The sequence below is a fragment of the Athene noctua genome, chromosome 20 (genome assembly GCF_965140245.1).
Source record: "Athene noctua chromosome 20, bAthNoc1.hap1.1, whole genome shotgun sequence".
Classification (NCBI taxonomy): domain Eukaryota; kingdom Metazoa; phylum Chordata; class Aves; order Strigiformes; family Strigidae; genus Athene; species Athene noctua.
The window spans coordinates 6,743,121-6,765,710 of record NC_134056.1 but is presented as its reverse complement, the minus strand read 5'-3'; the positions used below and the strand labels follow the sequence as shown (position 1 = coordinate 6,765,710).

The following is a 22,590-nucleotide window of genomic DNA, read 5'->3' as shown; positions in this document are numbered from 1 at the left end:
GGAATGTGCTCTAGTGGAGGGACTGCTCGAAGCTGTGACCCCCCGTGCCTGCTGGAGCAGAGCCGGTGGGACTCCCGTGTCCCCCGGCTCAGCCGTGCCCGTTGGGGCCGGCTCCCCGAGGCACCGGGAGCATTTCTGCAGCACCCGGCGCGGGCTGGGGCAGCGCTCCCTCGGGGAGCTCCTGCCTGCCGCCCTGGGAAGGGTATTCCCTGGCCGGGAAGGACCGTGAAACGGGAGAGTTGGCCAAGGTGAAAGGCAGAGGGCTCCGGGAAGCGAGGGCATCCTTCCACGCCGCTTTCCTCCCCCCCCTACCCCGCCCCGCTTTTAGCGCTCGCCTAACCGCAGGCAAAACGGCCAGCGGCTTTCCTGGAGCCGTAATTCGCCTACAAACCGGTGCCGCACGTCCCTTCTCCTCGGGTTTAGCGAAGGGCAGCAGCTGCCGGTTCAAGGGCAGGGCCTGCCTTAATCCCCAGCACCCGCTCCGGGAGGCGCCCGAAAGAGAGCCCGCGGCTCGGAAACCGCAGCCCGCCCGCCCCGCTCCCCCCCCCCCGGGCCGGTCACACGCTCCTCTTCCCGGTGATATTATCTTCCCGTGGGAACAGAGGTTGCCGAGTGGGCAGGAACTGCTGATCCCACGCACCGGCCCCCTCCATCCGCGGGATTTGCAGGGGACAGCTGCCCCGTGCCCGTGGGATGGGCTGAGGCCCCGACTGGGAGGCGGAGGGTGGCAAAGCGGAGCCCGCACCCGGGAGCACCCGCCGGGCATTGCCCAGCCCCGTCCCTCCAGGCCGGGCAGCTCCTTCAGCCAGAAGGTCCTCGGCCAACTCCTCCAGCTTTCCAGGCTGCCTGAACTGCTTCCCTGGAGGGTACGAGACGTGAAGGAAAGCGGGGGAAGCCCCCATGTGAATCCTGAAGGCAGCAGTGGACAAATCTCCTCTGCCTCCTCCCACCAAACCTCTCTCCAGCTGACCGAGCCAAACACAGCCCTGATCTGCTGGGACAGGTTTTGTCTGTCGAAGGTATGGTAGTGTCCCTGCTCCTCTGAAACTCAATCTACACCAACTAGTTTGATTTTCCCCTTTCCAGTATTTCCACTGAATGAACAGTCTAATTAAAATAATTCCTTAAACACTAAACTGAGCCTGGACCAAGTTACAAATAGCAACAGGTTCCAGAAGAGTTTATCTTAATCTAATGCAATTGATTTATTAACAATAGGAGTATGTTCAAAGGTTTTATAGAAGTTTAAGGCTTTATTGATTCAACTCAATTAAGCTAGATTTAAATTGTACATCTTCTGGTGATTTACTAATTACTCAGCTGCAGATCATTTACAAAAATGCTTATGCTAGAAAAAAAACTGTTCTAATTAAAGGAAAGTATTTGTTTATTTCTAAATTTGTATGTGGGAATACTATCACCTCTGGATGCCTTCTGACTCAAAAGTTGTGCATTGCTCCAGGACTGAAAAAGCGTATTGGTGCAATCATACGATTATGTAATACTACTGAGGAGGGATCTTAAGAGTAGTGGTCTTTACCACCTGAAAGCATTAAGCATCTGCTTCACTTGTTTTAAACACTGGGCCTACGACATTACTGTATATTGGTTCTGCATGACACGATGGCAGTACAGCAGTGTGGTGGTTTTTCACTCACGACAGCTGGGGGATTACCACCAGCCTTGCCGATGCATTTAGGTTATTTTTTCACTCAAATATTCAGCTGAAACCCCAGATCCTACATGTAGAGGAGTCGTTCTGCAGAGAAAAAGTCAAAAACCAGCACTGGAGACAGGCATCGCCCCCTTTCCAGGGAAGCATCCCACCTAAAGGAGAGTTGCAGTTTGCTTGTTCCCCTACAAACAAACGCCAGTTACGACTCAGTCTGGAGAACTAAAACTGGAAACCACCTGATGGACCCAGCGCAGCAACCTGGCCCCAGCCGCCGGGATTTCTCCTCACAGAGCCCAGTGGAGGTGTCAGGAACCGAGCGGGGCCCGAGTTAAGGAGATCTGTCACTCTGTGTGTCCCCGTACCGTCCCTGTGGCAAGAGCCCAGAGTTTTTGTGCCTACAAAGGCCACTGACCCCCTAAAACCTCTCCTCCCCCCGCAGCCCGACGCGGAGGGCGATGCCCGCGCTGGGAAGCGGGAGGTACCTCAGTCTCCTCAGCGTCCGGCCTGTCGCGCCTCTCTCCTTCCCGCCGCCATCCCGGGCGCGCTGCGGCATCTCGCCGCCGGGTCTCGGCTGCGCATTTCCCCTCAGGGCGGGCGAAAGCAGCGGGACGAGCTCCTGACAGGGGCGGGAGCTGCGGCGGGACGAGGGCCCCGCGGGGCAGGGCTGGGGGTGTGGGGAAGGGGGAGGCTCCCCGCTCCCTCAGGGCCGCCCGCCGGCAGCTCTCCCGGGCCCGAACCCCGCGAGAGGGCGCTGGTGGCGGCACGCCGCTTCCCGGGAAGGCTGAAGTTTGAAAAAGTGCCGGTTGTTGGCGGTGCCGCACGGAGCAATGGCGGCGGGGACCCCTCAGGTGAGCGCCGCGCCGAGGGCTCGGAGGGGCGTCAACATGGCGGGCGGGGCGCGCCTCGCCTCAGGCGAGCGGGCTCCCGTCTCCTGGGTGGCCCTCTCCGCCCTTTGGGAGCTCGTTCCTCCCTTTGGGGGCCCCTTCCGCCTTTTGGGGGGTTCTTCCCATCCTCCCTCTGGGAAACGGCAGCCCCCGGCCCCGGGGAGGGGGTGGCGGTGTGGGGAGCGGCGCTCCCCGCTGGCTCCTCCGCCTCTCGCGGTTGGCCGCGCCCCGGGGAGGTGGGAGAAGTTGGGCGAAGCAGGTGGGATCCCCTAAAAATGTCTCTGCTCGCCTCAGCGAAATGGGGCTCGGGCCGAGTTGGTCCCCAACGCGGAAATCCCCTCTCGGCATCGAGGAGGTGTGGGAGGCGAGGCGGCTGCTGGGGCTGGCACACGGGAGCCGGGGGAGGGCAGCCAGCCAGCCTCCGTGCTGGAAAAAACATTCATTTCTGGAATAAACTCCCCGGAGTGGAGGAGATGCCCTGCCCTCTTTCTTTGAGGCGTTTCAAGCCTAATCTGGGAAAGAAGGGATGGAGAGACCGGCACAAAGAGCCCGCGCTGCCGCCCAACCCGCTCTCCCCATCTCGGTGCCTCCTGAACCCGCAGGTTTCCACCCTTACTAGCTCATGCACAACTCGGAGTTGGAAAGGGGACTGGCTCCACACAGGATCGCAATTGCCTTTTTCCAAACCTTTTAGTGGCTTTTTCTCATAAAAAGTGAATGTAGCCAGTGTGAGTCTGTCCGACACAGGCCTCAGCCCTACAGCACAAAGCTGCTGTGAAAGATGCGATTTAAAATGTCCTGGTGAACACGTGTGGCCTGCATGGAGGATGGCTTCCTCATCACTAGCTCTTCAAATCAAATTGTAAATGAGTTTTTATGTTAGTGGCCAAACTGGGCCAGGTCTGCTCTGGGCTTTGTGCAGGTGAAGCTCATTGCCAGGCTGGGCATAACAACAGAGGGAATGGGATGGGATCTCCCTGAGCTGCAGTCCGAATGGGATGGGATCTCCCTGAGCTGCAATCCAAAGGACTCAGTGCAACTTTGATACTGCTGAAATTTTTGCTATTTAGGAAGCAGTCTAGACGCTTCGGTATGACATGAGTCTAGCGGAAGCCCTGGGTGAGTTCTGGCAGCCTCACTACAAGTACCAAAAGCAAGCTAATTTAAGCTGGTTTGCGTTATTTCTCTGCAAACGTGTTTCAGGATTGCGTTGGAGACATACCCTGAAGGACTGACCTTCCCTGGGAACCCAAGAACAGCTGCAGCAGGGGCTGTGGCAGTATCCTGACACCCTATCGAAATTCCTGGGTCAGAATGCAAAATGGATCAACCCAAATGCAAATTCAATTTTCTCACCCTCCTCAATAATATAATATTTTACCTTCCTGGTGCAGCATCAATGTTATGGCATTCTCTGGTCCATAGAGGGGAAGAAGGATCCAGTAAAACATACCATGCTTACATTCTAAATATATTTAGAAAATTAGCATGCTGCATTAACTGGTATTTAGACTAGCTCTTGGCAGAGGGTGATGTGAAGGAAAATTGACCCAAGAGCTGCCCAGACTGTACCTGTTCTCGAAATCAATAGCCAGGTCTCTGTATTCAGTACCCTGTGCTGGCATTACTCTTGCACCACTTATCGTTCCATTGCTCTGAGCAGATCCAGGGTGTGGATTGCTTATACCCATTTGCATAGTTTGGATAGAAAATAAATAAGAATGCTTTTTCTAAATATTTAAATGAGAATTGCAACCAGTGATCTCCTTTTAGTCACTTGCTATAGACTGGATAAAGAGTTTTCTGATTTTCCAACTCACAGCTGGTAAAGGTTGCCTGTGACTCAGGAACTCCATGATTCAAGTTCTTCCTCACAGAACTTTGGATGTTTTTCAAAGCTCTGGCTTAGTTCCTGGCTTTACTAATTGGGCGAGAACTTCCTGGACTCAGGATGTTAATCTGAACCTTTTTGTTTAGTTACAATCTGAACAACTCCTATTTTGGATATTGTGTATCTGTTGCAGACCCAACTTGGTTGTAGGCCAACTTTAAAATAGATTGTTTTTTTCTTAAATCTTCTTCAATGATTTTGCTATTAGACTGAAATTGTAGCAAAAACTGATTGAGGATGTTTGGTTGGGTCTTTGAGCTGCATAACAAAATACACTAATATGATTAAACAATTGTTTCTGTATGAGTGGCATAGGTTTTGGATGCACAGCACACTCTTAAAGTGCAGTAATGTACACAAGTGACAAAAACCTAGTGTGGTTTATTGTTGGAAATGTGGTCAGCTGATCAAAAGAGTGTGAAGGCAAGTTGGGATACCCAAGTTCTGTCTTGAGTCACGGATGTGCTGTGTAACATTAGGTTGGTTAGTGTAGTGGAGCTGGACTGTGCAATGGTTTCTTTTGCATTTAAGCAGGGAGTAGAATGAGTCATTCATGTTAGGTTATTAATATATATGCTCTGAATGCCTCCTCCTGTTGAAGAGAAGAGCATAACCTCTTGCTCGGATCTGTTTGTTACGGTTTTAGGTAACATCCTCGTGGATAAAGCTCTTGCAGCTCCTGCCTGAGTTCAGTGCTTATTCAGTCAGTGAGATACACCTGTGCTGCTACTGCCTGTACTGTGTATGTCCAGAGCTGTTGATGAGGCATATATCACTAGAACAAGTAGTATTGAAAATGATGTTAAACAAAGCCCAGAACAAGCCTGAATGCCACTAATGCAACTGAGAATAATCAGTGCTTTAAATCGGCCTTACTAAGACTGTAAATCTCAAGAACAGAGATTGAGACAACAGTCTGGTTTCCTTTTCAGATACATCAGAAAGTTAAGCTTACTCTTTTGCTTGCTCATTTTTTGAAACAGATGTAGGTTTTACATTTTTCTTCTTCAGGGTTAACAACCGAGAACTAATGCATGCTTGTGACATTCCTAAAAAGCTTTTAACAGGTTAGAGTTGTGTCTTTGAACAGTCCGCATCAACATATTCAGATAAAAATCTGTATCTACTAAATCATACTAGTAAAAGTTAATGTTTGTTGATCAGAATAAGGGCAAAGATTGGCTGAGCTTTGAAACTTGGAGAATAAAGATGTGTATAGGTATTAAATAACAAGGAGATGAGTAAGGTGAAGATTTTTCTCCATTATGGTTTAAAACCATATTAAGGCATGTTAAGATCAGAGTTGTGTTCTATCCTCTGCGATTTAAATATAGGTCTGGTCTTCTTGAAAATTTGGTGAAAAGATTGGCTTCAGAATTCACGTGAACCAGTTTCTAAATGAAATGACAGTATTATAAAAATGGTAGAACTGTGTAATCTCTGAAATCCTTTGGCCCAACACTGCTTGCTTGCAGGGCAGCTGTCACTTGCAGCTGGGCAATGGTGTGAACTTAATGGATCCAAGCTTCCAGCAAAAACTGGAGGGTGAGAAGGAACTACTTCGCCGTGCTATACAGAAAGAGCTGAAGATTAAAGAGGGAGCAGAAAACCTGCGCAAAGCGACAACAGACAGGAAGAATCTTGTTCATATAGAGCATGTGCTGAAGTCTTCCAACCGAAAACTGGAGCAACTGCATTGGGAACTTCAGGAGCTTAATGCAAGGATTGTAATAACAGACAAAGAGGAGAGTAAGACAGGTAGGTGTTGGGTCATGATTGACAAGAAAATTATTATATCAATTCAATATATATAAATATTGAAGCACTATAAAATAATTTTCTGTTGAGAGCTCACAAGCATCAGGAGTTTCTTCTGTTGGTATTTAGCTGATGAAATGCTCTGCGCAGTAAAAAGTTGAGAATGGGGCAGTAAAGGTGAGAGGAGGCAACAGGAGGGATCAGCGTAGGCAGATGACCAGCTGAGAGTGCTGGGCATGGGCAGTGTTCAGGAGCAGGTTGTATGTGGAACTGAAGAGATTTGAAGAGTTTTGGGGCAGTTGAACATCCAAGTATCTTAGAGGATGAACGGCTATAAAATTGGAAGTGCTTTTTAAGATGGGTTCATTGATAAACTAAGAAATATTTACAGATAGGAGCTTGAGCTTCATTTGAAACAGTGTTTTGCAGTCAGTTTTGTAGATGAGACCTTTTTGTATCTTATTTATAGCCTAACCTTCTTTTGTAGAGTCACCCATCTATAACCCAGTGAAATGACACAAGAAAAGATGACTAATGGTATCGATTGTATTGTTTGTGCAGATGGATCTGTATCTCCAGATCCTTGTCTCTGGGATAGAAACCCAGACCCCATGGCGAGGAAGGTGGAAGCTCTGAAAAAGCAGCTGCATGTTGAAATGAAAGTGAAACAAGGAGCTGAGAACATGATCCAAATGTACTCAACGTCCAAGGTAAGCAGGAAGAAGCAGCCGTTTGGGAACGTGGATTCCTGGGTCAAAATTTGTGTTTAAAGTCCTTACACAAAAACTCTCTCTGATAATTGGTGTGTAAAAGAAATTAATTTGCGAAGCTTGCTTGACTGAGTCCTAGCTCTGCTTTTTGGTTCTCAGCATAGTGACAGAGTGCTGTGTTACTGCACAGGACAGCCAATACTGCAATTGTGCATTAGACTTACTGCAACGTGTTACAGATTTCAAGAATTTAGCAGGCATCAAAAATGAATTGAATGGTGCATGTTTCATTTGCCAAGAACTTAATCCAATATGTAATTGCTGGATGTTAGGAAAAGGCTTTTCTCAGAGTCTACTTTATTCCACTTTGGCCTGTGATGTGGTTGCCTGTGCCTGTTTCTAAAGCATCTGGTGGTGATCACTGTGAGAGGGGAGTTATTAGACTGGACAGACAGGCATAGTCTGCCAGTTTTGATCCTTTTGGCAATTCTTACATGGCAGATGCTCATTGTGCTTCTGCTCTTGAATGTTGCTTAGTGGTATTAATGATAGAGTTGGGAATCATGTTGTTTTAACTTGACCATATAAATCCTTCTGTAGTCTCAGTGGGAAGTGCTAGGTACCTAGAGAGTGGCTTGTGTTATCATTCTTGAATAGATGAATGTCCCTTTGGAAAGACCTACTTCTCCCTACCAGCTACAGGCTCTGTATGACTGCATTGGACTAGATGCTTAACTTAGCTGGCTGAATGCCAACACAGAGCTGGCAATGCATCTAACCCCAGTGCTCACAGTGTCTCTCGTTAGAGGCAGATTTGAGACAGAGAAAACTATCTCATAGGAAGTGGCGTGGTAGAAGTGCTATCACTAGAAAAACTGTTCCAAGCCTGGGAAGCTACATTCAGTCACTGATTTGAGGAAAAAAAAAAGTTAAAAAAACATTGGTATGGTACACTGAGTTGATGTGATGTTTTGATATTAATAGGTTGTTTAGGGTAGAGCACAACATGTGGTGTCTCTTTTGAGTAAGAAAATTTTTCAGAGTTTTACTGGCTTCATATTCATCTCACTTTTTGAGTTTGGCATAATCGTATTTAAAAGTTAAAGGATAATTTAAAAAAAACCTCTAGGCTTATTATGAATTAAGATTCAGTAGAGGGTAGTGATATTTTTGTTTGGTCAAAACCTCTGCTCACAAAGCACTGTAAGCACAGTCAACCAGTGAACCACAAGTCTCAGGGACTGCAAGGTTTGGTATTAACTGGACATGTCCTTGACCTGTCCTTCCCTCTACAGATGGAGATAGTGATCTCCAAGTCTTTGATCCTCAGTGGTGTCTCCTTTACATAACTGCTTGTGTATGCTGTTTCAGAATCATTTATGACCCTTCTTGCAGGTACCACCTCATCCTCATACGTGAACACATCATTGTAATCCATTTTTAATGAACATGGCGCGCTCTCTATGCTTTCTTTTTGGCAGGAGCGGAAGCTGCTGGCTACAGCTCAGCAGATGCTTCAGGACAGCAAGACAAAGATTGAAATAATCCGCATGCACATTGTGAAAGTATCTCAGTCAGCAGGAGGGATGGAAGATACAGTGGATCCAGCAGGTAAGGTGGTTTAAGTAACTGATACAGCCCAGAACAGATGTAGTCAAAGCCCTAAGATCCACAATACTCAGTCAACTTTCATCCTTGCCATATTTTATCTTCCAAATGGCCAGTGAGGATGGGGACCACCATCAGTGCTTTGGAGCTGCGTATTGAGGAGCTGAGACATCACCTGCGCATTGAAGCTGCTGTAGCTGAGGGGGCAAAAAATGTGCTGAAGATCCTAGGGGGCAGTCGGGTACAGGATCGTAAGTTTTTGGCTGAGGTAAGCACTTAAGCCTTTTTGAGAGGATGGTTTCATGCCTCAACGTTAGTGATTTAGGATGAAAGAGTAGAGTTAACTACGAATTATTAATTTAGAAAGTTCCTTTGTCTCTGTGAGGACAGACTGATTTGGATCACTTTCACTTCTGGAGATAATGTTCCTTGCTTTGGTGAAATTTCTCAGGAGCATCAGCAGTGACACTGATGGGGTGGTCAAGATCTATGGGAAAATATTTCATCTTATTCCTTTATTAGTAAGATGTTATCTGGGCTTTTTTTTGAAGCTTGCTCTAGTAGTTCATAAAGGATCAATAGTGCTTGGACTGAGGCTGTACATTGACGATCTCTGCCTGCTTTCTGTTCTACTTCATGATGCTAGGCTCAGAGTCGTTTGCAAGAGTCCTCTCAGAAGATTGACCTGTTGCGCTTGTCCTTGGAACACCAGCTTAGCAAGCTTTCTCCTGATCACCCCAAAAGAGCACTCATCAAGCAGGAACTAGTAAATACTTCTTCCCTGGGAGCTCAACATGGCAGCATCCAACCCACTTCAGTTATCAAACCTACAGCCCTTACAGGTACATAAATCCTGCATGTTGTGAAGAGGACAGAGGGAAAAACGAGTTGCTTTTCTTCTCATTGTTATAAAGCTTCTTGTTATATGGACCCTTGATTTTCTAGGAACTGGGCTTATGTCTTCTAGGCCAGCCAGAGCTTTCTGATCATATGGATTTGCAGTCTTATTAATCTGGGGTAAATGTGAGCTATTAACCAAGCAGTCATGCATCTGACAAATTCTTGGATCCCTATGAGGACAGGCTGACTGGAATCACTTTATCTTTTACATAATAATATTCTTTACTCTCCTAAAATTCCTCAGGAACATTGGAAGTGAGACTGATGGGGTGTCAGGATCTACTGGAGAATGTTCCAGGACGTTCTCGAATGACTAGTTCTTCTCCCATCTGTGGCAGCCCAAGTGATTTGAGATCCCTTTCCCGAACACGAGTTGGCCTGGGTATCCATGGCCGTAGCGTGGCAGGAAAGTACCTGCGGAATGAAGAGCCATGTAGTGAGTATGGGGTTCCCTGTTGAATTGTGAGCAGCATATGGGAGTGTGGGGGCTTCTCATCATGCTGCTAGGTTAGCCTGGTATGAGTGTAATTATAAGAAACCTGTTTTCTACAAAACTTAAGAGGGAGAATGAATTGCATTATACTTGGTCCTCCTAGTACTCTCCTGGAAACGACATTTGATTGCAATATTCACACTCAGCATGAGAATTTTTCTGTGGTAAAGTATTAGAATCCATGTTTTCTCCTTTAACTAGATGAGGTCCTTGCTGTGCTCAAAGTGGACAATAAAGTGGTTGGCCAAACAAACTGGGGACCGGTTAATAACCAGGCGTGGGACCAGAGCTTTGTCATTGAGCTGGACCGGGTGAGTCTGCCCTAGATTCCCTGTGTTTTATTTGTTTTTCCATTTCACCTTACCTGATTTGCTCATTCAGCTGCCATTCCACTTCATTCAACTTGGTATTGCTGCTGTCCTCATGTCCTTTTACGTGCCAGTTATCTTAGCCTTCCCCTGAAGGCAGTGCATCTCTGGCAGATACTCAGCCTGAACAGCATCTGTTGTCCTTCTCTCTTCATCTGAGCAGTTGTATTACATCTTACCAGCTAAGTGGCTCTCTCAGGGATTTCTGAAATGGGGAACCAAGGCGGCCATCTCCAAGAGGGTCTGTAGCTATGAAGATCTGAAGACATCAGAAAAAGCAGGGAGCAGAAGGATTAAAGAATTTTCCTATGCAGACTGTTTAGTTCACTGATTTTTCACAACAGCATGTGTGTGGCATTTCCAGAGCATGGGTCAGTATGTAACTCTTCTGCTTTTTCCCCCCCCCCCCCTCCCCCACCACTTACCCATCCCCCCAGTCTCGTGAGCTAGAAATTGCAATTTATTGGAGAGACTGGAGAGAACTATGTGCAGTGAAGTTTTTACGTTTGGATGATTTCCTTGATAACGAACGTCATGGGATGTGCCTCTCACTCGAACCCCAAGGAATGCTTTTTGCAGAGGTATAAGTGTAAGCTTTGTTTCTTTTTCAGAGAACTCTCTGTTTAGGGTGCCTGCCCTGAAAGCAGTTGTTCAACCCAGGATACAAGGAGTGGAATGAGCAATAATCTAGAAGGGTAGAATGACACCTGAAATCCTTTTGCATCAATATCACGTATAAGGAACGTGATATAATAGATGTATACATGCCATAGCCCATAGTGACTCTTCAGCTGCTCCACTGTAATTATATGTGTGTGTGCTGTGAAATCTGTTGGGTTTTATTTGCTTTCGTTATGAGTCATCAGTGACACTTTAATTAAACATATGGCTTAATGGTCAGAACTGAATCACAGAGACTGTAGAATGAGAGATCCAAATCCCCTCTGGGTATGCTTATTTTATCATCTTTCTGAGGCTAATAATAGTTTGAAGTGCTATCAGTGAAGAGATCATCCAGATAATCCTTTAAAAGCCACAGTACTTTCTCCTTTGTGTTGTGATGAAAGTTCCTGTGGTTATTTTTCCAGAAGTAGGATCTTGACCTCATGTTCCAAAACTTGCCTCTTCTCCCTGCCTTCTTGGTTTTTATGGTTTTGTTTTGTGGGGGTTGTTTTTGTTTGGTTGTTTTTTTTACTTCTGTGCCACAGACTATTACTTTTTTTACCCTACAAATGGCTGTGTTCATTATGCATGGCTTTACAAATTAGATTAATCTTGTTTGGGGTATGAATTGGTCTTAATGCTGGGGGGTTTCTGCACTTAAGTTAGCAGAAAATTCCAACAGCTAAAACCACAGCTGAAGTAACAGATGTTTAGAGGGTGAAGCTAGAATAATGCAGTCTGGAGGCTATGGGAGTGACTCCTAACTTACCAAATAGACATGAATGGAAGAATTGATGAGAGAGCAGGCATGTGTGAAAGTTTGTGTTCACAGTGTAAATGAAGAATCCTGACAAATTCCCTTTGCTTCTCTGACAGGTGATGTTCTGTAATCCTGTCATTGAGAGAAAGCCAAGACTGCAGCGGCAGAAACGCATTTTCCCCAAACAGAAAGGTGAGCTGCTAGAGAACTGACTGCTTACTCTGTAGGGTGTGTAGGTGAGGGCAGGAGTTTGCACCAGCAGGCTGGCATGCAATCCTATCTCCTTAAATTTGTGAGACGTTAAAACACTTGCTAATGACTGTTTGTAAGTAGGGGGCTTTGTTAGAATGTGAAGGTTTGTTCAGTCACAAAAAGTGCAGGCAGCCTGGCTGCAGCGTGGTGTGTAATGTGATACTGGTACCGTGTTTCTATTCACAATTAACATTGTTAGGAAGATATAATTACTAGTTATTTAACAGACTTCTTAGCAAGATCCAGGACTCAGACTTTACAAATTTAACCAGCAATGCTCTTACTGATGAACTGATACTGAAAGGTTTTCTGGAAAGCTGTGAACTACAGAAGACTGTAGCGTGAACAGGCTACTGATTGGCTGTCAGGTCTTTAGAGCTGCCATCTCAGATTAATAGTTTAGGGACTGGAATAACTTGCATACTTTCTTTTTTGTCTATAAATTCTTTCTTGTGAAGGTAAATAAGGTAATACTTCACATACTGAGAACTCCTGGCAGTGGGGATAAATGAGATTTTATATTTATATTCTTCAGGAAGTAGTAAAAATACTGAAAACATCCCAAATATTTTACTCTTTTTAAGATATTTTCAGAAACTTTCTGTTAACAGGCTGCATGATTAAAATGCAGTGTTGAAATAAATGAAAACATGACTTAAAATCAATTTTTAATGTTTTATGCAATTTCTACTTGAGGATTGTTGTCATATTATGTGGAGCTGAACTTAGGTGAAATAATAGATGTTTCATCATCATCACTATTGAACTTTCTTTTCTGAAAAGAAACCCATTCTCCCTAAGGTGAGCTACCTTTCTGAGTAACCTAGTGTGTGTGAAAACAATAATTTAACAGTATGTGAGATTGTAATTTGTGCACTGTAATCTTGCTGGTATTTTGACTCTGACTCCTACAGGGAAGGAATTTCTCCGAGCTCCTCAAATGAACATAAGTGTTGCTGCTTGGGGTCGCCTGATGATGAGTTTCCTCCCTCCGTGTAGTTCCATGAGCACTCTCAGTCCCCCGCTTCATGATCCCATTCACACAGACTTCTCTCCAGTTCCCCCACAAAATCATGTTGATTCAGTGTCCAAACTGAGCAGGTGAGTCACGTTCTTGAGTGTTGCCGGATGATGCTCCGGAACGGGGGTAGGATAGATCTTAAAAACCTGTTGCACCTTACTGAGGTGGAGGAAGGTACTGATGAGAAAAATGCATCTGTGGAACTTAATTCAGGATTTTGAGAAAAGCCAATGCTGCCTGAAACGACGTGGTCTTAGTGGAGTGTTCAATACGTTGTGGCTGATTTATTGGTAGCAGTTGGACTGACATGCAGAATTGCTGTCCTAACAAGCAGCAGTGTTCCAGAGCCAAGGGAACTTCAGCAGATTGTTCTTCCTCTGCAGTAAGATCTGTGGGCATTAAAGTGGTGATAAGTAAACAATGAAAAAAAAAAAAAAACAAACCCCAAACCAAAAGCAGATTTTTGAAAGTTATTTTATATATGCAAAAAGATGTACTGTTTCTGCACTGTGAAAGAAAGAAAATTGCACTCATCAAGTATCTTCACCAGTACAGTAACTGAACTCTATGCAAGGTCACAATATGATTGTTGTGGTATAATAAAAATGTGCTCTTCTTTCAAGAGGTTGTATGTACCACAACCACTAGCATAATGTAGCACTCGGAAGGTACATAGCTAAGCTTTTACATGTGCTGTAGAAGAAAATGCCCCCCCCCAATAATATTTTTAAATTGTTGGAATTAACTTTTAGAGAATTAGTCATTCTGTAAAAAGAGGCTATTCTTACTGATTCACAAGACCTAGAAAATTAAAAAAAAAAAAAAAATTGAGGCAACAACTAGTCTAGTGAAAGGTGTCCTTGCCCATGGCAAGGCAAAAACTAGATGATCTTTATGGTCCCTTCCAACCCAAACCATTCTGTGATTCTGTGATGCTACTGTGTTGCTATTAAAGTCCAGACTTCCTTTAATTCTTGATCATAGTGACTAATTTCTACACACATTAATTCTGTAACATCAGAGAGCTAGTGTTGGAATGTGAGTGTAACCATCACCAACTTAATAGCTCATTTTCTTTTAATTCATTTAGGAGAACATTTGTCTTGTTGATACTCCACAGGTGTGAATCCGGGCATCCTGTTGTCCAGTGTATTGGGCTGAACTGTACTTTGCATATACAATGTTCTGCCCTAAGGCAATCTCCTTCAATTTTTGTCTTACAAATGCAGTGACTTTCCTGTGGGTAAATTTACGTTTGTTGATGAAGCACCACCCAAGCCTCCACGTGTTTTTCTGATGGCCAACTCCAAAGAATCAACTCCGTCTCCTGCCGATTCTCCGGTAATTGTCTGGGCTAACAGGGAGGCTTTTCTTTTTTGATTGGTATTCTTTCGAGGCCTGGTTCTTCTTATTTGTTTACTACTGGAGATATTAACTGTACTTTAGGCAGGGACCTCCTCATTAGCTGGCTGATCTCCAGGGATTCAAAAATCCGGTGAGCTGTTTTGGCATAGAGTCTTCACAGAAGTGTCGCGCCTCTTCTTTTTTTGTTTTGTTATTTCCCCCCCACCCCTTTTTTCCTGCTTTTCCTTTTTTTTTTTTTTTTTTAAATTAAGGTGCTTTTCTTGAAGAAGCAAAATGGGAGGTAGGTCAGCATTGGGAGTTCAGGGCAAGAGTACAGAACAGGTGACTGCACAGAGAAAGCGGGGAAGGAGGGTCAGCAGGCTTTTAGGACCAGATGAAGTTCTTTGTCGTTAAAAAAACCAGGCAAAACCAAGAAGAGCTCTACTTTTCTGACAGGAAGGAGCAGGAAAATTGTTTTGAGTAGTACAATGGTTAATGACCTGTGTTCTACCACATCTTACGCTTTCTCATTTGGCTTTGGTTATAGAGGAAACTGCATTCTTTGGTCATTGTGACTCTTTTTGGCACATGAGATGCCTTTTTTCTAGAAAGAAAACATAGGAAACATTTTATCCTAGACTTTTAAAAGCATTTAGTTTAAAGGGTTTGACCCTGTCAAAAAAATATTTTACATGGGAATAGTTTTGTGTGACCGTGGACAATCTGCTTTCATGTTGCTTCCCTCCAATCAAAGCCAATCACCAACTGCAAGACCTGTAGTTATGTTGGATCATGACAGAGGAAGAAATTTGGATATTGGTGTTCGGGTCTGACTTGATAATTCCAGAAGATGACACACGGTAATTTTCTTTCTGTTCCTAGTGTCTGAAGAGGCTGCATGTTGAGGAGAAGTCTTGCAGCTCTGCTGTAACAGAATTTCCAATCCTGGCATCTCCAAGGTAACTGTGGACAGCGTGGGCTGTCTTGGGTCACAGATTAAAGAGGCACTGGGCTGAAATTTTTGAGCATGCAGTATAAAATTCTGTTCAAGGTATGCTTTGGTTTCTCAGCAGCAGACACTTAGTGCTGAGTGTAGACAATACCAGAAAAAGTCTGCTCTGAACTTTAATTGTCCAAATGTCTGCTGCACCTTATCTGGTTATTAACCCCAATACTTAGCCTAGTCACTTAACTGTCTTCAAGTGCTTCCTTGTGTTTGAAGCTTTCTAGTGTAGCATATTTAGATGTGTCTGTATTCTAAGTAATGCATTTTAGAAACACTTTCAGCATCCCTTACACACCTGTTTTTATTGATATGCAAGATACACTGTCTTTCATTAGGTAGGGAGGCATAAAAGAGTAAGTTGTTTATAGTCTATGACAGTTACATATACGTAATTTGTATGTAATAAGGATACATAGCAGTAAATATATCAAAAACAGGACAAGTAAAAAAAATTACTATTGTAGAACAAATACTGACCGAAAAAGCACAAAATCTAAGCTGATCTTGCAGTTCAGATCACAGAATTATATTTATAATTTCATTATCACTTTTGAGGGGTCCCATCTTCAAAACCATGTAGTCACGATACAGTCAGGCACCTACCTATCTTCTCTCTGAGGAGGCTGAGGAGAGGGGGTTGAATCCTTCATGGGTAGATACTTAGCCCTTCATTTCACTTACTGGAGGAGTATGGAGTGTCTGCTGCCTTTTAAAGATGATCCTGGACTAAAGCATTTAGGGAGTAGGTTGGTTTGTGTTCGTTGTTGGTTTTTTTTTTTTTAATTCTTTCCAAGCAATTCTGCAGCCTGAGTTTCCTTGGTAACACATTGTGGCTGAAATAACATTCTATAGCATCTCTTTATTCAGCTACTTTTTTTTCAGCGACATCTTATGTCTGTTGTCTCACTGTGCTTCATTTCTAATTCCTGTTTGAGAACTTCTTTTTATGTCCTTGTCCTACTAGCACTTGATATACATGTTCATGTCTGATTAACACAATTGCTGTTGAACCTGCTGAAAGAAGTGTAGGCGAAATTTAATTTTCCTACCCCAAGGATGGGGGTGGAGGGGAACTAATCCTGTTATGAGAAGTGACCGAGAGAGCAAGCCTTGGAGAGTCAGAATTGTTGCTCCTGTTGCCAGTACAGATGGCAGTCAGACTGCTGCCACTGGGAACAGTTTCCTCATCTTATGGTTATCTGCTCCTTTCCTCAGTGGCAGAACAGCATCAGCAAGTCTAAGTTTTCAGGATTTCAGTTTAGGTGAGGAGTAGTTGACACAACTGTTTGCTTTCCCTTTTGTATACAGAGCTGCTTCTCCTAACACAAATACACACTCCTTTGTTATCTGTATATGCATCTTTGAGGTATTGTCTCAGCAATTCTCTGTTTGTCTGCAGGAAAAGGACAGTTCAGCTTGAGGACTTTCACTGCATTGCTATGTTGGGACGTGGCCACTTTGGGAAGGTAGTGTAGAGGTGTACGCTTTGTGGGGGAGGGCAGTGGGACTGTGGTTGTGAAGATGGGCCTCTGCCTCCCAGTCTGAATACAGAAAAGATTGCAGTACAGAAAAGATTTGTTGCGATGCAGATATACAAAACAAATCCAGCCCAACCACACAAGTAGCTAACTGTTGTTAACAGTCAAAACTCTTCAAGATTTGTGGCTTCAAAAGAACTGTCCTGGGAGTGCTAATTCATTTCGTAAAGCACAGCATTACCATTCCTTTTGTTATCTTGGTGATGACTAGTGGAATAGCTCTATTCCCAAAAGCTGTGTGCATAGTGGCTTGCTGTGAGAGCTCTGAGGTGTTTGTAAAGCCCTGGGCCAGCTGTGATACTACTGTTTGTGAAAAGAATATAACTTACACTGACATTCTTCTGGACTGCTGCAGCACAAAGAGCAGAAAAAATGTGCTCCATTTTTGGAGTTACTTGAGCTTTGTTTTGAGAATGACTGTCTGGAGTGCATGGAAATAGTTTGTGTCAATGGGAGTCAAAGTAATCCAAACAGATTTGTTTGAAGTACAGCTTTTCTTTTGTCTTTCAGGTACTGCTGGCCCAATATAAGGCAACTGGGAAGCTGTATGCTATCAAAGCCTTGAAGAAAAAAGATATTATTAGGAGAGATGAAATTGATAGGTGAGCTTTGTTTAGAGATGGTACTATTGTCAGAGGCTACCTTAACACGCCTGCAATCGAATGCTAGCGGGTGTGATGTGTACTGGTCATGGTACTGCTAAGGTTAAATGTGACCTTAAGGCTCAGGTAACTAAAGTCAGGAATAAGGAAACTTGTAACCATGCTGCTTTCTAGCTTCTGGTGGAATAACCTTAAGAACACTCTAAAACTCAAGGTTTGGAAATATGTAAGATAAATATTGTATTAACCCTCACTTTTTATTTCTCTAACTTAAGATGTAAAGATTTTCTTCTTCATCCTGTCTTTCTCAAAACAGGCTTTTCTGCCAGGTTTTAACATTGACGTTTACTTTCTTTGAATCCTGGCAGCTTGAACTGTGAGAAGCGAATATTTGAAGTGGTCAATTCTTCTGATCATCCATTCCTTGTGAACATGTTTGCCTGTTTCCAGACACCTCATCATGCTTGTTTTGTGATGGAATATACTCCGGGTGGTGATCTTATGATGCGCATACATGAAGATGTCTTTCCGGAGTATATGGCACAGTGAGTTAGAATTAGTCTACTTTCCAGGCACTATAAATTTTTTACCTTTTATTCTCGTATATGTTTCCTTATAACTATTTCTCTCTTTTAGGTTTTATACAGCCTGCGTAGTCTTGGGGCTCCAGTTCTTGCATGAGAAGAAAATTGTTTATAGGTAATGCAGCAAAGAATCAAGTGTAAGATAGTTCAGCAACTTGGAAGTTTATTTTTCCTGTAGCTATAAGTGTGGAGCTCACTATCTGGCTGGGGTTTCTAATCTTTCTGTCTTTATTTTCCCTGTTGCCTGTTGCTATCAGCATGTTCATCGTGCTTACAGTAAAGAAAGTCATCTAGAAGCTATTCATCTGACATGTTGCAGGTGATTAATCCTCTGTGACATGTCAATACGTTCTGGGGGGCACCTGTAAGTCACTGCCTTTCTTTTTTACTGTAATGTCAAGTAATTTGTTATGCTGTTGTGGGATGTTCTTTTCCAGATGAATAAGCTCCACTCAGCTCCAAGCTGCTTTGTGATCCTTTCATTAAGAGGAAAATATCAATAAATAGGGAATCTTCCAAATAATACATTATTTAAATCCAACGTAGGCTTTACTCAATTTAGATTTTATTCTCTAGCTTCTGCTTCTTGCAAAAAAAAAAGATGTTGGATGGCAATCCTCAGACTTCACCCACCATTTTCTTTCCTCTCCTTTGCCTGCAGGGACCTGAAATTGGATAATCTCCTTTTAGATGCTGAAGGATTTGTGAAGATTGCAGATTTTGGATTGTGTAAGGAAGGTGAGTGACTTTAGTAAAGCTGACATTGAACCATCAGAACCAGTTTAGGATCTGGGTTTTAGTAATGTGTTCACAAATACAGATCCTGAGGTGGTTGTGTGTAACTTGTATTCATCCCAATCTTAACAATAAAACAAACCCCACCAAAACCAAAGCAAAACAATACTCCAACAAACCAAACAACAAAAAACCTCACCTGTCTGGCCATGGTGAACTTGGAAAGAGTACTTTGTCCCTTAATCTTCAGGAAACTTATGAAGGAGTTTACAATGTGCTAGTTTGTTCAAAGGAAACAGAATATAGGATACTACAAAACTGAGCAAATGAGCAATGGAATCTGCAGAAGTTTCCTTGCTTTTGCTGGTTATTTAAGCATTGTCTGTGTATTTCTTATTTGGAGTTGTTAGGGGCCTCAGGTTTCATACTTCCTTGTTGGTGTTTACAAGCATTGATGAGAACCCCTGCCCCGTTAACAACATTAGAGTATCAAATGATAAATGCTGGCTTTCAGAAGGTGAGGCTGCATGTAATCCATTTACTAACTAGTGCTGGATTTTACAAAAGTGTTCTTCTACAGGAATAGGCTTTGGAGACCGCACAAACACCTTCTGTGGCACCCCTGAATTTCTGGCTCCAGAAGTCCTGACAGACATCTCATACACTCGGGCAGTAGACTGGTGGGGATTGGGGGTGCTCATTTATGAGATGCTTGTTGGTGAGGTAAGGCCACCTCTCTCTAAGAGGACCTCTCTAAGCAGTCTTGGGGAGAGTAGTATCTGACCACCTGAGATAAAATTTTGCTGAATGTAGCCAACTATTTAGTAGAACTTAAATTACATTTTTCTCATTCATAGTGCTTGCCAAACGCTAATTAATCCATACAACTCCCTGCTATTCTCATCCCTATTTAATAGTGAGGAATGGGTGCTATGTGGATTAAATAATAAAATGTCACAATTGCAGTCACCATTCCCTGGAGATGATGAGGAAGAAGTCTTTGACAGTATTGTCAATGATGAAGTCCGGTATCCACGATTCCTTTCATCTGAGGCACTTTCTATAATCCGTAAGGTAATGGGCTTGATGGGTCTCTGGGAGCATGAGGAATTTGCATTTACTACTTAAGTAGATCCAGAGGGACCCTATTAGGACTGGGTAGCGTTTGTGCGTGTAATCTGGAGCTGCCTACACAGACTGAGCAAACATCTAAAATTTACACATTTTTCATTTCCTTCTCTTTACATAAATGCTATTCTTCTGCCTGAGGATGACTAAGCAGGCTCCTTACTGAGGTCTGTTGCTGCTAAGTCTGAAATGGAGACACGTGGATTCAAGGGCAGTAATGTCAGAAACGTTCAGTGGAGATGGCTTGATTCAGTTTTTGCATGTGACCCAGTAGTCAGAGGTGCAGGGTTAGGATGAGATGCTTCGTGCAGTTTATAGTGGATATCTCATTGATGTTGGCAAGTTGTTTGCAAGGAACTAGGACTGAGCTATTACTAGCAGATGATGACCTTGCTGCAAAGTGAGAACGAGAAGATACCGAGGGGTCAGTCCATCTCCATTCTTTTGTTTTTCTCCCTAGAACATCATTTCTGTCCATCCTTGTTCCTGTTGTTTAATTTTGAATTGATATTTCCTGCAGCTTCTTCAGAAATGTCCAGAGCGTAGACTGGGAGCAGGGGAAAAAGATGCAGAAGAGATTAAAATCCAGCCCTATTTTAAGGTAGGAACTCACTATATCCCTCCCCCTCATGTCTTGTGTTTGAGCTGAGTGATTTGCTTTCTGTTGGTGTTGAGGCATATTTCCATTAGTTGTCAGTGAGATCTCAGTGGTAGCTTCTGTTGCACCTCATTGCTCTGTTCAGAAATACGTGTTTCAACTCCTGTTTGAAATGACATCCCCCAAGTGTGTTTTCTGGGATCCATAAGCTTCCAGAGCCAGTTTGTTATTTCTGATTGTGTTACTTCTACATACAAATATAGCTACCTTTTGAGCCATCAACAAATACCCCTTTTTAAATCAAACTGCAGCAGTCAAAAATGCTGTCTAGTGATGACAGTGATTGCCAGTCAGTCTCTGTGATGGCACCCGCATTTGCAGGGTATACATGAATCCTAAGAGAAATTGAGGTTAAAGACACATTTGTTTCACGTCAAGGGTGTGTCTGTTCCAGACAAAGGTGTTACTATTCCTCCTTGTCATTATCCATCTGCCAGAAGTTATTAGAGCCCCTGGCTCTTAGAGCCCCTGGCTGGCTTTGCACTGGAATAAGAAAAGAACTTGGATGTCAGCAGAAATTGCTGGGAAGTCCACAGATCCACCCAGCCACAGCTGTGCTTTAGTTTTGTCCCTCCTAAATGCAGTTTGAGCTGTAGCTCTGTTTCTTAGTGTTCTGAAGAGCAGCCTTTAGGCTCTATGGAATCTCTCTACTACCTGTCTTGCACCAACCGTGCTATTTTTTTGGACGTTTTTTCAATTCTCTCTCTCTTTTTGTGTGTGTGCAGTTTTTTTTTTTTTTTTTTTATTAGTAGGAATAAAACATGTTGCAAATGTTCTGGAAGGAAGGCTGCAATCCTCACTCTCACTTTCACATTTCATAAAGAATCTTAATGTCAACCTGTCCTGTTCACTTCCTTCTCTTACAGGAGATTGATTGGGATGCCTTGTTTGCCAGGACTCTGAAGCCCCCTTTTGTGCCCACTTTGAGAGATCCGACGGACATTAGCAACTTCGATGAAGAGTTTACATCACAGAAGCCAATCCTTACTCCTCCAGAGGAGGTTGCTCTCCTAACCCGTAAGGAGCAGACTGTCTTCAAGGACTTTGACTTTGTCTCCAGACACCTTTTAGATGTTTGATTCCTGTGCTGTAAGAAACATGAACAGATTGTTACCACCTTGAGAGCATAGAGAGGACTTGGCATGGGCAATGGAAGAGTCAACAGGATTCATAGAAGTAGTGCTGATGGCCCCAGGACGAGAGTGCCCTGCAACCTGAGTTAATTACTGTGTTTTTTTCAGCCTCATTTGTTGGAGGGATACTGGATGTCGATTATCTTTAAGGAGTAGTTACTGTTTGACTGGATGTATCTTCTGCTGCCACTGAATATAGATGGTAATTAGGAATTTAAACTGGACTTAATTTAATGAAATCAAATCATATCTGCAACCCAGGTTACTCTTTGCAAAAAGCCCAAGTAAGCAGCATGGCTTTTTAAAGTTGCATAGTAGCAGGGGGAATGGCCACTTGTCATCTATTTTTCTACAAAAGATATGCAGCATTCCCTTTTTGTAATGATTTTATGCCCATTCCTACTCATAACTGTGTGTATGCCAGAGAAGGAATGGATTTTTACACAACCAGGACAATGATGTTTGGATTTGATAATGATCCAAGTGATCTGTCTTAAGGATAAGGAGTCTTTCTACTCTGAGGATGCTAAATCGTAGCTATTGTTTTTAATTATATAAAAAAGCCACAGCTTTGCACATGCTGTTTTTTTAAAAATAAAGATACCTTTCCTTATAATGAAATTTGAGCTTTTCATCTCCTTTGCGTTAGCTGAATGTTTCAGATCAGGACTAACCGTATTCTACTCAAAAGACAGGGTTTTATTTTTCTCTGTAAATGTCAGTAGTAGTATTTTCTTCCTTCTCATTCAAGTGGTCTGTGTACATATTGCACAGTGTCATCAGTTGTCACATACAAACGATCACAGGCGGGTTGTCTCTCCACAGATTTTATCAATGTGTATATCCTATATCTCTTTTGGGATAGCTAAATGATGACAG

At 43.5% G+C, this 22,590-nt stretch overlaps 1 protein-coding gene across 2 annotated transcripts; it reads left to right on the top strand.

Annotated features, from left to right (window-relative positions):
• The first annotated feature begins 2,345 nt into the window (after positions 1 to 2,345).
• On the top strand, positions 2,346 to 22,320 carry PKN3 (protein kinase N3). Of its 2 annotated transcripts, none has more exons than XM_074923723.1 (22): positions 2,346 to 2,523; positions 5,926 to 6,206; positions 6,759 to 6,918; positions 8,400 to 8,529; positions 8,643 to 8,794; positions 9,173 to 9,368; positions 9,671 to 9,862; positions 10,121 to 10,230; positions 10,725 to 10,868; positions 11,827 to 11,902; positions 12,877 to 13,063; positions 14,213 to 14,324; positions 15,210 to 15,286; positions 16,733 to 16,799; positions 17,382 to 17,473; positions 17,842 to 18,018; positions 18,110 to 18,172; positions 18,719 to 18,795; positions 19,373 to 19,515; positions 19,759 to 19,866; positions 20,441 to 20,521; positions 21,445 to 22,320. In XM_074923723.1, exons 1-22 carry the CDS (start codon positions 2,503 to 2,505, stop codon positions 21,655 to 21,657), a joined length of 2,859 nt encoding a protein of 952 aa, XP_074779824.1. In that variant the 5' UTR covers positions 2,346 to 2,502; the 3' UTR covers positions 21,658 to 22,320. The 2 variants fall into 2 exon arrangements, with proteins under 2 accessions (XP_074779824.1, XP_074779823.1); XM_074923722.1 differs by having other exon boundaries at positions 2,488 to 2,523; positions 5,926 to 6,208; positions 6,770 to 6,918.
• The last annotated feature ends 270 nt before the right edge of the window (positions 22,321 to 22,590 follow it).